Source organism: Salvelinus alpinus, chromosome 10 (assembly GCF_045679555.1).
Source record: "Salvelinus alpinus chromosome 10, SLU_Salpinus.1, whole genome shotgun sequence".
Classification (NCBI taxonomy): Eukaryota; Metazoa; Chordata; class Actinopteri; order Salmoniformes; family Salmonidae; genus Salvelinus; species Salvelinus alpinus.
In genome coordinates this window covers 10,288,968-10,305,318 of record NC_092095.1, presented here as the reverse complement: position 1 = coordinate 10,305,318, position 16,351 = coordinate 10,288,968, and the positions used below count along the sequence as shown (strand labels likewise).

The 16,351-nt window shown below is 42.7% G+C and overlaps 1 protein-coding gene across 1 annotated transcript in view; it reads right to left on the bottom strand.

Moving 5' to 3' along the window:
• LOC139531490 (calponin-3-like) overlaps nt 1-16,351 on the bottom strand; it is a 34,870-nt gene that overhangs the window by 3,961 nt on the left and 14,558 nt on the right. Inside the window, exons 2-4 of the mRNA XM_071327981.1 lie at nt 8,283-8,404; nt 7,699-7,765; nt 6,868-7,005 (exon numbers count right to left, since the gene is read on the bottom strand). Of these exons, the coding sequence (XP_071184082.1) occupies nt 6,868-7,005; nt 7,699-7,765; nt 8,283-8,404 (327 nt within the window). The remainder of the gene's footprint in view (nt 1-6,867; nt 7,006-7,698; nt 7,766-8,282; nt 8,405-16,351) is intronic.

Here is a 16,351-nt window from a genome sequence, read left to right as displayed (position 1 = left end):
TTTACTGTAGCTGTCACCAGAGAAGGAACCCTGTCAGAAAGTCTTGTAACACTTTACTGTAGCTGTCAGCAGAGAAGGAACCCCGTCAGAAAGTCTTGTAACACTTTACTGTAGCTGTCAGCAGAGAAGGAACCCCGTCGTCTTGGTAACACTTTACTGTAGCTGTCAGCAGAGAAGGAACCCCGTCAGAAAGTCTTGTAACACTTTACTGTAGCTGTCAGCAGAGAAGGAACCCCGTCGTCTTGGTAACACTTTACTGTAGCTGTCACCAGAGAAGGAACCCCGTCGTCTTGGTAACACTTTACTGTAGCTGTCAGCAGATAAGGAACCCTGTCAGAAAGTCTTGTAACACTTTACTGTAGCTGTCAGCAGAGAAGGAACCCAGTCAGAAAGTCTTGTAACACTTTACTGTAGCTGTCAGCAGAGAAGGAACCCTGTCAGAAAGTCTTGTAACACTTTACTGTAGCTGTCAGCAGAGAAGGAACCCTGTCAGAAAGTCTTGTAACACTTTACTGTAGCTGTCACCAGAGAAGGAACCCTGTCAGAAAGTCTTGTAACACTTTACTGTAGCTGTCAGCAGAGAAGGAACCCTGTCAGAAAGTCTTGTAACACTTTACTGTAGCTGTCAGCAGAGAAGGAACCCTGTCAGAAAGTCTTGTAACACTTTACTGTAGCTGTCAGCAGAGAAGGAACCCAGTCAGAAAGTCTTGTAACACTTTACTGTAGCTGTCAGCAGAGAAGGAACCCAGTCAGAAAGTCTTGTAACACTTTACTGTAGCTGTCAGCAGAGAAGGAACCCTGTCAGAAAGTCTTGTAACACTTTACTGTAGCTGTCACCAGAGAAGGAACCCTGTCAGAAAGTCTTGTAACACTTTACTGTAGCTGTCACCAGAGAAGGAACCCTGTCAGAAAGTCTCGTAACACTTTACTGTAGCTGTCAGCAGAGAAGGAACCCCGTCAGAAAGTCTTGTAACACTTTACTGTAGCTGTCACCAGAGAAGGAACCCTGTCAGAAAGTCTCGTAACACTTTACTGTAGCTGTCAGCAGAGAAGGAACCCTGTCAGAAAGTCTTGTAACACTTTACTGTAGCTGTCAGCAGAGAAGGAACCCTGTCAGAAAGTCTTGTAACACTTTACTGTAGCTGTCAGCAGAGAAGGAACCCTGTCAGAAAGTCTTGTAACACTTTACTGTAGCTGTCAGCAGAGAAGGAACCCTGTCAGAAAGTCTTGTAACACTTTACTGTAGCTGTCAGCAGAGAAGGAACCCTGTCAGAAAGTCTTGTAACACTTTACTGTAGCTGTCAGCAGAGAAGGAACCCAGTCAGAAAGTCTTGTAACACTTTACTGTAGCTGTCAGCAGAGAAGGAACCCTGTCAGAAAGTCTTGTAACACTTTACTGTAGCTGTCAGCAGAGAAGGAACCCAGTCAGAAAGTCTTGTAACACTTTACTGTAGCTGTCAGCAGAGAAGGAACCCTGTCAGAAAGTCTTGTAACACTTTACTGTAGCTGTCAGCAGAGAAGGAACCCCGTCAGAAAGTCTTGTAACACTTTACTGAAGCTGTCAGCAGAGAAGGAACCCAGTCAGAAAGTCTTGTAACACTTTACTGTAGCTGTCAGCAGAGAAGGAACCCAGTCAGAAAGTCTTGTAACACTTTACTGTAGCTGTCAGCAGAGAAGGAACCCTGTCAGAAAGTCTCGTAACACTTTACTGTAGCTGTCAGCAGAGAAGGAACCCCGTCAGAAAGTCTTGTAACACTTTACTGTAGCTGTCACCAGAGAAGGAACCCTGTCAGAAAGTCTCGTAACACTTTACTGTAGCTGTCAGCAGAGAAGGAACCCCGTCAGAAAGTCTCGTAACACTTTACTGTAGCTGTCACCAGAGAAGGAACCCTGTCAGAAAGTCTTGTAACACTTTACTGTAGCTGTCACCAGAGAAGGAACCCTGTCAGAAAGTCTCGTAACACTTTACTGAAGCTGTCAGCAGAGAAGGAACCCTGTCAGAAAGTCTCGTAACACTTTACTGAAGCTGTCAGCAGAGAAGGAACCCTGTCAGAAAGTCTTGTAACACTTTACTGTAGCTGTCACCAGAGAAGGAACCCTGTCAGAAAGTCTCGTAACACTTTACTGAAGCTGTCACCAGAGAAGGAACCCTGTCAGAAAGTCTCGTAACACTTTACTGAAGCTGTCACCAGAGAAGGAACCCTGTCAGAAAGTCTCGTAACACTTTACTGTAGCTGTCAGCAGAGAAGGAACCCTGTCAGAAAGTCTTGTAACACTTTACTGTAGCTGTCACCAGAGAAGGAACCCTGTCAGAAAGTCTTGTAACACTTTACTGTAGCTGTCACCAGAGAAGGAACCCAGTCAGAAAGTCTTGTAACACTTTACTGTAGCTGTCAGCAGAGAAGGAACCCTGTCAGAAAGTCTTGTAACACTTTACTGTAGCTGTCAGCAGAGAAGGAACCCTGTCAGAAAGTCTTGTAACACTTTACTGTAGCTGTCACCAGAGAAGGAACCCTGTCAGAAAGTCTTGTAACACTTTACTGTAGCTGTCACCAGAGAAGGAACCCTGTCAGAAAGTCTTGTAACACTTTACTGTAGCTGTCACCAGAGAAGGAACCCTGTCAGAAAGTCTTGTAACACTTTACTGTAGCTGTCAGCAGAGAAGGAACCCTGTCAGAAAGTCTTGTAACACTTTACTGTAGCTGTCAGCAGAGAAGGAACCCAGTCAGAAAGTCTTGTAACACTTTACTGTAGCTGTCAGCAGAGAAGGAACCCTGTCAGAAAGTCTTGTAACACTTTACTGTAGCTGTCAGCAGAGAAGGAACCCCGTCAGAAAGTCTTGTAACACTTTACTGTAGCTGTCAGCAGAGAAGGAACCCAGTCAGAAAGTCTTGTAACACTTTACTGTAGCTGTCAGCAGAGAAGGAACCCAGTCAGAAAGTCTTGTAACACTTTACTGTAGCTGTCAGCAGAGAAGGAACCCTGTCAGAAAGTCTTGTAACACTTTACTGTAGCTGTCAGCAGAGAAGGAACCCTGTCAGAAAGTCTTGTAACACTTTACTGTAGCTGTCACCAGAGAAGGAACCCTGTCAGAAAGTCTCGTAACACTTTACTGTAGCTGTCAGCAGAGAAGGAACCCCGTCAGAAAGTCTCGTAACACTTTACTGTAGCTGTCACCAGAGAAGGAACCCTGTCAGAAAGTCTTGTAACACTTTACTGTAGCTGTCACCAGAGAAGGAACCCTGTCAGAAAGTCTCGTAACACTTTACTGTAGCTGTCAGCAGAGAAGGAACCCTGTCAGAAAGTCTCGTAACACTTTACTGTAGCTGTCAGCAGAGAAGGAACCCTGTCAGAAAGTCTTGTAACACTTTACTGTAGCTGTCACCAGAGAAGGAACCCTGTCAGAAAGTCTCGTAACACTTTACTGTAGCTGTCACCAGAGAAGGAACCCTGTCAGAAAGTCTCGTAACACTTTACTGTAGCTGTCACCAGAGAAGGAACCCTGTCAGAAAGTCTCGTAACACTTTACTGTAGCTGTCAGCAGAGAAGGAACCCTGTCAGAAAGTCTTGTAACACTTTACTGTAGCTGTCACCAGAGAAGGAACCCTGTCAGAAAGTCTTGTAACACTTTACTGTAGCTGTCAGCAGAGAAGGAACCCTGTCAGAAAGTCTTGTAACACTTTACTGTAGCTGTCACCAGAGAAGGAACCCTGTCAGAAAGTCTTGTAACACTTTACTGTAGCTGTCACCAGAGAAGGAACCCAGTCAGAAAGTCTTGTAACACTTTACTGTAGCTGTCAGCAGAGAAGGAACCCTGTCAGAAAGTCTTGTAACACTTTACTGTAGCTGTCAGCAGAGAAGGAACCCTGTCAGAAAGTCTTGTAACACTTTACTGTAGCTGTCACCAGAGAAGGAACCCTGTCAGAAAGTCTTGTAACACTTTACTGTAGCTGTCAGCAGAGAAGGAACCCAGTCAGAAAGGAACCCTGTCAGAAAGTCTTGTAACACTTTACTGTAGCTGTCAGCCAGAGAAGGAACCCTGTCAGAAAGTCTTGTAACACTTTACTGTAGCTGTCAGCAGAGAAGGAACCCTGTCAGAAAGTCTTGTAACACTTTACTGTAGCTGTCACCAGAGAAGGAACCCTGTCAGAAAGTCTTGTAACACTTTACTGTAGCTGTCAGCCAGAGAAGGAACCCAGTCAGAAAGTCTTGTAACACTTTACTGTAGCTGTCAGCAGAGAAGGAACCCTGTCAGAAAGTCTTGTAACACTTTACTGTAGCTGTCAGCAGAGAAGGAACCCTGTCAGAAAGTCTTGTAACACTTTACTGTAGCTGTCACCAGAGAAGGAACCCTGTCAGAAAGTCTTGTAACACTTTACTGTAGCTGTCACCAGAGAAGGAACCCTGTCAGAAAGTCTTGTAACACTTTACTGTAGCTGTCAGCAGAGAAGGAACCCTGTCAGAAAGTCTTGTAACACTTTACTGTAGCTGTCACCAGAGAAGGAACCCTGTCAGAAAGTCTTGTAACACTTTACTGTAGCGGTCACCAGAGAAGGAACCCTGTCAGAAAGTCTTGTAACACTTTACTGTAGCTGTCACCAGAGAAGGAACCCTGTCAGAAAGTCTTGTAACACTTTACTGTAGCGGTCACCAGAGAAGGAACCCTGTCAGAAAGTCTTGTAACACTTTACTGTAGCTGTCACCAGAGAAGGAACCCTGTCAGAAAGTCTTGTAACACTTTACTGTAGCTGTCACCAGAGAAGGAACCCTGTCAGAAAGTCTCGTAACACTTTACTGTAGCTGTCACCAGAGAAGGAACCCTGTCAGAAAGTCTCGTAACACTTTACTGTAGCTGTCAGCAGAGAAGGAACCCCGTCAGAAAGTCTTGTAACACTTTACTGTAGCTGTCAGCAGAGAAGGAACCCTGTCAGAAAGTCTTGTAACACTTTACTGTAGCTGTCAGCAGAGAAGGAACCCTGTCAGAAAGTCTTGTAACACTTTACTGTAGCTGTCACCAGAGAAGGAACCCTGTCAGAAAGTCTTGTAACACTTTACTGTAGCTGTCACCAGAGAAGGAACCCTGTCAGAAAGTCTTGTAACACTTTACTGTAGCTGTCACCAGAGAAGGAACCCTGTCAGAAAGTCTTGTAACACTTTACTGTAGCTGTCAGCAGAGAAGGAACCCTGTCAGAAAGTCTTGTAACACTTTACTGTAGCTGTCACCAGAGAAGGAACCCTGTCAGAAAGTCTTGTAACACTTTACTGTAGCTGTCACCAGAGAAGGAACCCTGTCAGAAAGTCTTGTAACACTTTACTGTAGCTGTCAGCAGAGAAGGAACCCTGTCAGAAAGTTTTGTAACACTTTACTGTAGCTGTCAGCAGAGAAGGAACCCCGTCAGAAAGTCTTGTAACACTTTACTGAAGCTGTCAGCAGAGAAGGAACCCTGTCAGAAAGTCTTGTAACACTTTACTGTAGCTGTCAGCAGAGAAGGAACCCAGTCAGAAAGTCTTGTAACACTTTACTGTAGCTGTCAGCAGAGAAGGAACCCAGTCAGAAAGTCTTGTAACACTTTACTGTAGCTGTCAGCAGAGAAGGAACCCTGTCAGAAAGTCTTGTAACACTTTACTGTAGCTGTCACCAGAGAAGGAACCCTGTCAGAAAGTCTCGTAACACTTTACTGTAGCTGTCAGCAGAGAAGGAACCCCGTCAGAAAGTCTTGTAACACTTTACTGTAGCTGTCAGCAGAGAAGGAACCCTGTCAGAAAGTCTTGTAACACTTTACTGTAGCTGTCACCAGAGAAGGAACCCTGTCAGAAAGTCTTGTAACACTTTACTGTAGCTGTCACCAGAGAAGGAACCCTGTCAGAAAGTCTCGTAACACTTTACTGTAGCTGTCAGCAGAGAAGGAACCCAGTCAGAAAGTCTTGTAACACTTTACTGTAGCTGTCAGCAGAGAAGGAACCCTGTCAGAAAGTCTTGTAACACTTTACTGTAGCTGTCACCAGAGAAGGAACCCTGTCAGAAAGTTTTGTAACACTTTACTGTAGCTGTCACCAGAGAAGGAACCCAGTCAGAAAGTCTTGTAACACTTTACTGAAGCTGTCAGCAGAGAAGGAACCCAGTCAGAAAGTCTTGTAACACTTTACTGTAGCTGTCAGCAGAGAAGGAACCCTGTCAGAAAGTCTTGTAACACTTTACTGTAGCTGTCAGCAGAGAAGGAACCTAGTCAGAAAGTCTTGTAACACTTTACTGTAGCTGTCAGCAGAGAAGGAACCCGGTCAGAAAGTCTCGTAACACTTTACTGTAGCTGTCACCAGAGAAGGAACCCGGTCAGAAAGTCTTGTAACACTTTACTGTAGCTGTCAGCAGAGAAGGAACCCCGTCGTCTTGGTAACACTTTACTGTAGCTGTCAGCAGAGAAGGAACCCCGTCAGAAAGTCTTGTAACACTTTACTGTAGCTGTCACCAGAGAAGGAACCCCGTCGTCTTGGTAACACTTTACTGAAGCTGTCAGCAGAGAAGGAACCCAGTCAGAAAGTCTTGTAACACTTTACTGTAGCGGTCACCAGAGAAGGAACCCCGTCGTCTTGGTAACACTTTACTGTAGCTGTCAGCAGAGAAGGAACCCCGTCAGAAAGTCTTGTAACACTTTACTGTAGCTGTCACCAGAGAAGGAACCCCGTCGTCTTGGTAACACTTTACTGTAGCTGTCAGCAGAGAAGGAACCCTGTCAGAAAGTCTTGTAACACTTTACTGTAGCTGTCCCAGTATACACTAATTACCATAACATGTATTCTTGTATGTTTTGAAAAACTAAAAAGTATTATCACAGAAAACATTCAGGAAAGTATTTCCACCCCCCTCACCATGCTGGCCAGGGAGAGCAATGTGCTCTGGACTTGGGTCATGTTCCCATTCTCAAACAGGTCGTTGGCCTCAAAGATGTCATTAGGCTTCATGCCATAGGCCAGGATGGCTTTGATGAAGTTGCCAAGGTTCTCCAGCTGGGGGAACACAACAACACGGGTTACAGAGCTGGTACTATTCTATCTGACAAGACAATCCTATCCCTTCTACATCATACATTTCTATATGAATGTTCTGTGGTGTTACATCCTCCTGAACAGGCCCCAGAACACAGAGGGGGTGGGGAGGGGCTTAGCAGGGATGGGGAGGGGCTTAGGTAAAAACATCAGAAAGTAATAAAGGTGTTCAGAGAGAGACAGAAAGAGATAGAGAAAGAGAGAGAGAGAGAGAGAGAGAAAGAAAGAGAGACAGAGAGAGAGAGAAAGAGAGAGAAAGAGAGAGACAGACAGAAAGAAAGAGCGAGAGAAAGAACGAGAGAAAGAAAGAGAGAGAGCGAGAGAAAGAGAGAGAGAGAACGAGAGAAAGAAAGAGAGAGAGAGACAATGAGAGAAAGAGAAAGAAGAGAGAGAGCGAGAGAGAGACAGGTGAAGGCTTAATGAATGAATCCACTTATTCTCCAGGCAGGAAATTGTAACAGGTCTTAAATGGTGTTTAATGATGTGAACAGCCACTCTATGGCTTCTGTGCTCTCTTGGAAAAAGTGTCCATATTATTATGGAAAGGTGTGAACAACAGCATCCACTTAGGTTACGTTTGATGAAGATATGAGCCTACCTCGTGCCAGTTCAGAGCATGAGTCTACCTCGTGCAAGTTCAGAGCATTAGCCTACCTTGTGCCAGTTCAGTTGTGAGTGGTTAATTTTCTTTATCGAGCCGGGCTGCAGTTTGTTTATCAATCTGGGAGAAAGGAGTGAAAGAGGCATGCAATAAAGCACTCATGTTCATTAAAGCACACATGTTCATTAAAGCACTCATGTTCATTAAAGCACTCATGTTCATTAAAGCACTCATGTTCATTAAAGCACTCATGTTCATTAAAGCACTCATGTTCAATGTAAAAATGACATCTTATGACAAACTGATAGTAGTTTTAACAAGTCAATCTTGGGGAGGACAATATCTGCTGTATGGACATGTGAATTCCACTGGAATGTGAAATAGACAAGATGCTAATCATGACATCAATCTGTGGACAGTGAATGGAGTGTGATTGATTACTCATGTAAAATCAAAGTCAGTGTTTCCACCCAGCAAACATCAGCTACAGATCACAACACACACACACACACACACACACACACACACACACACACACACACACACACACACACACACACACACACACACACACACACACACACACACACACACACACACTGTCAATCCTCTGTCAGTATCAAACACACACACTTACTCTCCCAGGACGATTCCGTCCTTCAGGCCCTTCTGGAAGTTCTCTCCTATGGCCATCCCCGTCACTTCCTCGATCCAGAACCGAAGCTCCTCCTCCTTTTGCATGTCATATTTCCCTGCGATCTGAGAACAGTTAGTGTCTTAGTAAAAGTTACTATCTTTGTAATCTTGGAACTTAAAGCCATATCTCTCATGTCCTGGCCAGATACCATGTTCACGTCTGTCACATGAGACTAGTATCTTTGTAACAACATCTTTTCCCTTTAAAAACTGTCATTCATCAACTGCCTCATTAAATTATATCCTTCTGATAGTTGTATTTCATAATTTGACAGGGTTAAGAGAGGTGAAAATGTCTTTGAACTAAGGAACGGACACACAAATCACATCTCACAGCAATAAACCCAGCAGAGAGGTCCACGTGTTACATAATCACCAGTTTCTCTCTATTTACACACGTGTCAGATCACAACAACGAACGTCGGACTCACCGAATCAGCTACGAGAGGGAAATATCACGCGACAGGTTTGCACGGTGTGTTTCATAATCTGCTTTGTATTAGAACACTTCCCTTGGAGAAGAATCTGTACACTTCAGATGTCAGCTAGCCAGGCTGTTGCAGTGCTGTCAGTGGCAGAGATTACGGATCTGTCCCAAAGGGCACTCTATTCCCCATTTAGTGCACTACTTTTAACCAGAGGCCTATGGGCCATTTAGTGCACTACTTTTAACCAGAGGCCTATGGGCCATTTAGTGCACTACTTTTAACCAGAGGCCTATGGGCCATTTAGTGCACTACTTTTAACCAGAGGCCTATGGGCCATTTAGTGCACTACTTTTAACCAGAGGCCTATGGGCCATTTAGTGCACTACTTTTAACCAGAGGCCTATGGGCCATTTAGTGCACTACTTTTAACCAGAAGCCTATGGGCCATTTAGTGCACTACTTTTAACCAGAGGCCTATGGGCCATTTAGTGCACTACTTTTAACAAGAGGCCTATGGGCCCTGGTCTAAAGTAGTGCACTATAAAAGGAATAGGGTGCCATCTGTTTGTCACATGTGCTCCCTCTCCGGCCTCTAGGTCACCAGGCTGCTCGTTATGGCGCACACCTGTCACCATCGTTACGCGCACTTGCGCGTCATCAGACTCACCTGGGCTCCATCACTTCCCTGGTTCCTTCCCCAGGCGTTTCTGTTTCATGTCTGTGTGCTGTTACTGTTTCTTGTTTTGTATTATGTTTCGTTTATTTAAACACTCCCTGAACTTGCTTCCCGTCTCTCAGCGCACATCGTTACTGTTATATTCAGCCTCCACCCGAGCAGTGTGAGCATTGAGCTGTGAGGTAAGTCATATGGCGGAGGAGTAGACTGGAGGTTTGAAGCTCAAAACGTTTGAATGTTGTTTTGCCAAACCAGACATTTAGCAGAGTGATTCATGTGATGTGGATTGGTCACAACAAGGTTCTAAGAACAAACAGGTCCTCAGGGTTGTGTTGAGTCACACCGTAATACTTTCAGATTTACACCTTGGCTTCAATTACGTCAGTGTGAGAAAAATAAATAAACATCATTTATGCTTCTACTTCAAATGCAATTCATAGGGGAGATAATTCTGACAGTTAAATAACCCATTATGCAAGCACATTATTTATACTGAGAACCAAAGAGAAGCTGTTGACTGACAAATCAAGGCATCTATTGACTGGTCTGGTCTATGTTTTCCTGGAGTGTATTAGTCCTAAACTATTGCCAGTATCAGGATACGATATGACACTGGTCGTTTCATTGTGTGGCCTGATGCTGTAAGGACCGTGTGTTCTCCCAGCGTCAGACATCAGCACACGGCTCTGAGAGGAAGTGATTAGGGTTGAATGGAGAGAACCTGGTTACCGAGATTTACCGCCCAAAACCACTCCCTTTTCACGGGATAAATAACTGAGAGAAACCGGTAAATTATTATATGCAATGTCTAAATCTGTCTTTCTCTACGGCCAGGTAGGCCTACATCTTCAGCAGCCTAGCCTATGCTACAGTAATATAAAGACCGAATGCACGTCTAATTTACCCATCTCCATCTGGCTTTCAGGGGTCACCTTGTTTTTTAATTGTAAAGATGATTATTTTTTAAATTGCAGCTGCAGAGTTTTAAAAACAGCCTGTCACTCGAATATCTTTGCTTTAATTCAGTGGACTCTCTCGCAGTCTCTCTCTCTCCATCAACCATTCAAATTGCATCCAAAATAGATAGTCCTGTTCTAGATTATATACTCTATAGAGCTTTATAGCAAATGCCCTAGCCTGCCTCTTTCAGGTGATACATTAAAATGCATTATTAGCCTTATATTTAGCTAATGAATGATGTGTTATGGATAATACGCATCTAAGTTACAGCCTCTGTCTATTGTGCAACACGTACAGACCTGTGTTCCGCTGGCCTCTCTCATTAAAACAAAATGCTCCTTAGCTCTTGTAGTCCCATGCAGGAAAAGACAGACAGGAATAGCTTGCTGGACTTTATTTTATTAGCATTTGTTATATCAATAGACTATTCGAAGATGGACGCAAGCTCTTGTTTGCTGAATGTTAAATACAGCAGCCTATAGAAGTCAGGGGTAGATTGAAAGATGAGTGAATGTGGTAGACCTAATAGCAGTTATTGATTCAGACCGATAACCAGTCAATCTTCATGAAGAGAAGTGAAAGCCTTCTGCATGTAATTCTAGTCCTGTAGTGTTCAAGGATGTCATTAGAATGATGGAGATAAGGACAACGAAACGTGTTTCATTAAACTGTTGAAAGCGAGGAAGGAATGAAACAGCAATAGAGAGAGAAAGAGGAGGGAGGCTAATAACATCAGGGGAAATATTATGAAAAGTACATATGCGTCAGCCTACTAATTATACAAATAGGCCCTATTATATTTTAACATTCAAATCTAATTAGCTAGCCTATACTTGTAACTTTGTAGACCGCATGTGATGCACCAGAATCACGTTCTCCTCTGCTTCATCATGGTTTGAACAAGGTGCGTAATTCCAGTCCATATAATACGATAATACAGTATAATACAGTCCATATAATACAGTATAATACAGTACAGTAATACAGTTCACACTCCAAACGATTAGCCTAGTGGAGGGAATTTCATTTATTAACCCAAGAGAGCTTATAGCTAGCTACATCTATGGGCTTTTATATCATATATGTATTGGACAACGGCATAATCATTTGAGCTTGAGCTCATTAAATGTTGTTAACGTAGGGCTCATTAAATGTTGTTAACGTAGGGCTCATTAAATGTTGTTAACGTAGGGCTCATTAAATGTTGTTAACGTAGGGCTCATTAAATGTTGTTAACGTAGGGCTCATTAAATGTTGTTAACGTAGGGCTCATTAAATGTTGTTAACGTAGGGCTCATTAAATGTTGTTAACGTAGGGCTCATTAAATGTTGTTAACGTAGGGCTCATTAAATGTCGTTAATATATGTCTCATCAGGCTCAGGTAGCATCAGGTTTGAATCTTCATGCTGATTTAAAGCTCTAAATCAAATCCAGACATATTTATATGCTTTTGAATGACACTTCTGGTTTTGGTGGGAAATCTGGTGTTACGCGGGATGGAACATTTGTAAAATATCAGGAAGTGATGCTATTAACATCATGGTCATGGATAGAAGCCATCAGAGGAAGTGAATGTGAAGCCAATTACAACTCTTCTTCTCCAGCTGCTTCCGCTCCTCCTCACACACACTGAACATGATAAGTTAAGGGCTTGAACACATTCCCACTGGCTCCCTGGAGCCTTTACCACGCTCCCTCCTGAAATGACAAACTGCCAAACACACAGCATAACATAGACACTGACGCACAATCTCATTTGTGTAAACAGATGTACAGGATCTGCTAAAAATGGTAGGTCTACATGGGGGAAAAAATGCCACTAGTGTTTCTGTGCTGTAATGTACAGTATTTTAGTGTCAATGAGTAAGTACTGTTCTGTAAATTACCCACAATTGGATTGCATAATGCCATGGAGATTTTCCAGGACTTTTCTACAATGTCAAACAAAGGTGTAAATTGAACCGTTCTTTATATGGTACTGCCGGATGACCAGTTGCAGTCACCCATTAGCTCATAGTCCATTATAAACAGCTCAGAGTTCACTGTAAACAGCACTTCAACATTGGCCTATGTCCTATAAACATGGCCTTTCAACAAGCACATCACAGACACTAGTCATCCACACTGAGTCAGACAAACTCATCTTTATGATCTGGTCACGGAGGAACGAGACGACCACATTTTCCCTCCACATTGAACAGCTTAAACGTAGTTTATTCCCTGTGCATGGATTTACTGCTAAACATAGTTTATTCCCTGTGCATGGATTTACTGGCTAAACATAGTTTATTCCCTGTGCATGGATTTACTGCTAAACGTAGTTTATTCCCTGTGCATGGATTTACTGCTAAACATAGTTTATTCCCTGTGCATGGATTTACTGCTAAACGTAGTTTATTCCCTGTGCATGGATTTACTGCTAAACGTAGTTTATTCCCTGTGCATGGATTTACTGCTAAACGTAGTTTATTCCCTGTGCATGGATTTACTGCTAAACGTAGTTTATTCCCTGTGCATGGATTTACTGGCTAAACGTAGTTTATTCCCTGTGCATGGATTTACTGGCTAAACGTAGTTTATTCCCTGTGCATGGATTTACTGCTAAACGTAGTTTATTCCCTGTGCATGGATTTACTGCTAAACGTAGTTTATTCCCTGTGCATGGATTTACTGCTAAACGTAGTTTATTCCCTGTGCATGGATTTACTGCTAAACGTAGTTTATTCCCTGTGCATGGATTTACTGCTAAACGTAGTTTATTCCCTGTGCATGGATTTACTGCTAAACGTAGTTTATTCCCTGTGCATGGATTTACTGCTAAACGTAGTTTATTCCCTGTGCATGGATTTACTGCTAAACGTAGTTTATTCCCTGTGCATGGATTTACTGCTAAACGTAGTTTATTCCCTGTGCATGGATTTACTGCTAAACGTAGTTTATTCCCTGTGCATGGATTTACTGCTAAACGTAGTTTATTCCCTGTGCATGGATTTACTGCTAAACGTAGTTTATTCCCTGTGCATGGATTTACTGCTAAACGTAGTTTATTCCCTGTGCATGGATTTACTGCTAAACGTAGTTTATTCCCTGTGCATGGATTTACTGCTAAACGTAGTTTATTCCCTGTGCATGGATTTACTGCTAAACGTAGTTTATTCCCTGTGCATGGATTTACTGCTAAACGTAGTTTATTCCCTGTGCATGGATTTACTGCTAAACGTAGTTTATTCCCTGTGCATGGATTTACTGCTAAACGTAGTTTATTCCCTGTGCATGGATTTACTGCTAAACGTAGTTTATTCCCTGTGCATGGATTTACTGCTAAACGTAGTTTATTCCCTGTGCATGGATTTACTGCTAAACGTAGTTTATTCCCTGTGCATGGATTTACTGCTAAACGTAGTTTATTCCCTGTGCATGGATTTACTGCTAAACGTAGTTTATTCCCTGTGCATGGATTTACTGCTAAACGTAGTTTATTCCCTGTGCATGGATTTACTGCTAAACGTAGTTTATTCCCTGTGCATGGATTTACTGCTAAACGTAGTTTATTCCCTGTGCATGGATTTACTGCTAAACGTAGTTTATTCCCTGTGCATGGATTTACTGCTAAACGTAGTTTATTCCCTGTGCATGGATTTACTGCTAAACGTAGTTTATTCCCTGTGCATGGATTTACTGCTAAACGTAGTTTATTCCCTGTGCATGGATTTACTGCTAAACGTAGTTTATTCCCTGTGCATGGATTTACTGCTAAACGTAGTTTATTCCCTGTGCATGGATTTACTGCTAAACGTAGTTTATTCCCTGTGCATGGATTTACTGCTAAACGTAGTTTATTCCCTGTGCATGGATTTACTGCTAAACGTAGTTTATTCCCTGTGCATGGATTTACTGCTAAACGTAGTTTATTCCCTGTGCATGGATTTACTGCTAAACGTAGTTTATTCCCTGTGCATGGATTTACTGCTAAACGTAGTTTATTCCCTGTGCATGGATTTACTGCTAAACGTAGTTTATTCCCTGTGCATGGATTTACTGCTAAACGTAGTTTATTCCCTGTGCATGGATTTACTGCTAAACGTAGTTTATTCCCTGTGCATGGATTTACTGCTAAACGTAGTTTATTCCCTGTGCATGGATTTACTGCTAAACGTAGTTTATTCCCTGTGCATGGATTTACTGCTAAACGTAGTTTATTCCCTGTGCATGGATTTACTGCTAAACGTAGTTTATTCCCTGTGCATGGATTTACTGCTAAACGTAGTTTATTCCCTGTGCATGGATTTACTGCTAAACGTAGTTTATTCCCTGTGCATGGATTTACTGCTAAACGTAGTTTATTCCCTGTGCATGGATTTACTGCTAAACGTAGTTTATTCCCTGTGCATGGATTTACTGCTAAACGTAGTTTATTCCCTGTGCATGGATTTACTGCTAAACGTAGTTTATTCCCTGTGCATGGATTTACTGCTAAACGTAGTTTATTCCCTGTGCATGGATTTACTGCTAAACGTAGTTTATTCCCTGTGCATGGATTTACTGCTAAACGTAGTTTATTCCCTGTGCATGGATTTACTGCTAAACATAGTTTATTCCCTGTGCATGGATTTACTGCTAAACTTAGTTTATTCCCTGTGCATGGATTTACTGCTAAACGTAGTTTATTCCCTGTGCATGGATTTACTGGCTAAACGTAGTTTATTCCCTGTGCATGGATTTACTGGCTAAACGTAGTTTATTCCCTGTGCATGGATTTACTGGCTAAACGTAGTTTATTCCCTGTGCATGGATTTACTGGCTAAACGTAGTTTATTCCCTGTGCATGGATTTACTGGCTAAACGTAGTTTATTCCCTGTGCATGGATTTACTGGCTAAACGTAGTTTATTCCCTGTGCATGGATTTACTGGCTAAACGTAGTTTATTCCCTGTGCATGGATTTACTGGCTAAACGTAGTTTATTCCCTGTGCATGGATTTACTGCTAAACATAGTTTATTCCCTGTGCATGGATTTACTGCTAAACATAGTTTATTCCCTGTGCATGGATTTACTGCTAAACATAGTTTATTCCCTGTGCATGGATTTACTGCTAAACATAGTTTATTCCCTGTGCATGGATTTACTGGCTAAACATAGTTTATTCCCTGTGCATGGATTTACTGGCTAAACATAGTTTATTCCCTGTGCATGGATTTACTGGCTAAACATAGTTTATTCCCTGTGCATGGATTTACTGGCTAAACATAGTTTATTCCCTGTGCATGGATTTACTGGCTAAACATAGTTTATTCCCTGTGCATGGATTTACTGGCTAAACATAGTTTATTCCCTGTGCATGGATTTACTGGCTAAACATAGTGTATTCCCTGTGCATGGATTTACCTCGTTAGCACCAAATGCCAGTACTGGGCTTCAAGGGGGGGTGCCATATACGGGCTAGCAATGCAAACCAAGCGTTCTACTGACCAGCTGCTAATAAAAACAGTGAGGTAACGACAGCTTTTCAGGACCACTCTGTGACACTAAAAGCCCATAAACTTGTAGCAAACCCCCCCACACACACGAAAGCCTGTCAGCTGGGATGTCAAAGCAGTCAACAGAAAGACGTGCCCTCTCTGAAGCAATGGGGTGTGTGTGTTTGTCCATTTCCCTCTGGGATTTGATGTCAGAAATGAGGCCCTGCTCTCAACTTAATAACAGACAAAAGGGCAAATCTTCAAATGCCCCTCCATCTCGTAAAAGGACAGAAGTGGTGTTCTGGCTCAATGAAAGGAATGAAAGGACTGGGAGGAGTGGAAGGAACGTCTCCCTCCTTTCTGAACAGCTTGAGAGAGAGCACACGGTCATTTACAGGAATTCATCTCAGGCTTTTTGTGCCACTGACTGATTGCAGCTAGAAATCCTACCATCACCAAAAAACACACTGAGCCTCCTCAGAGAG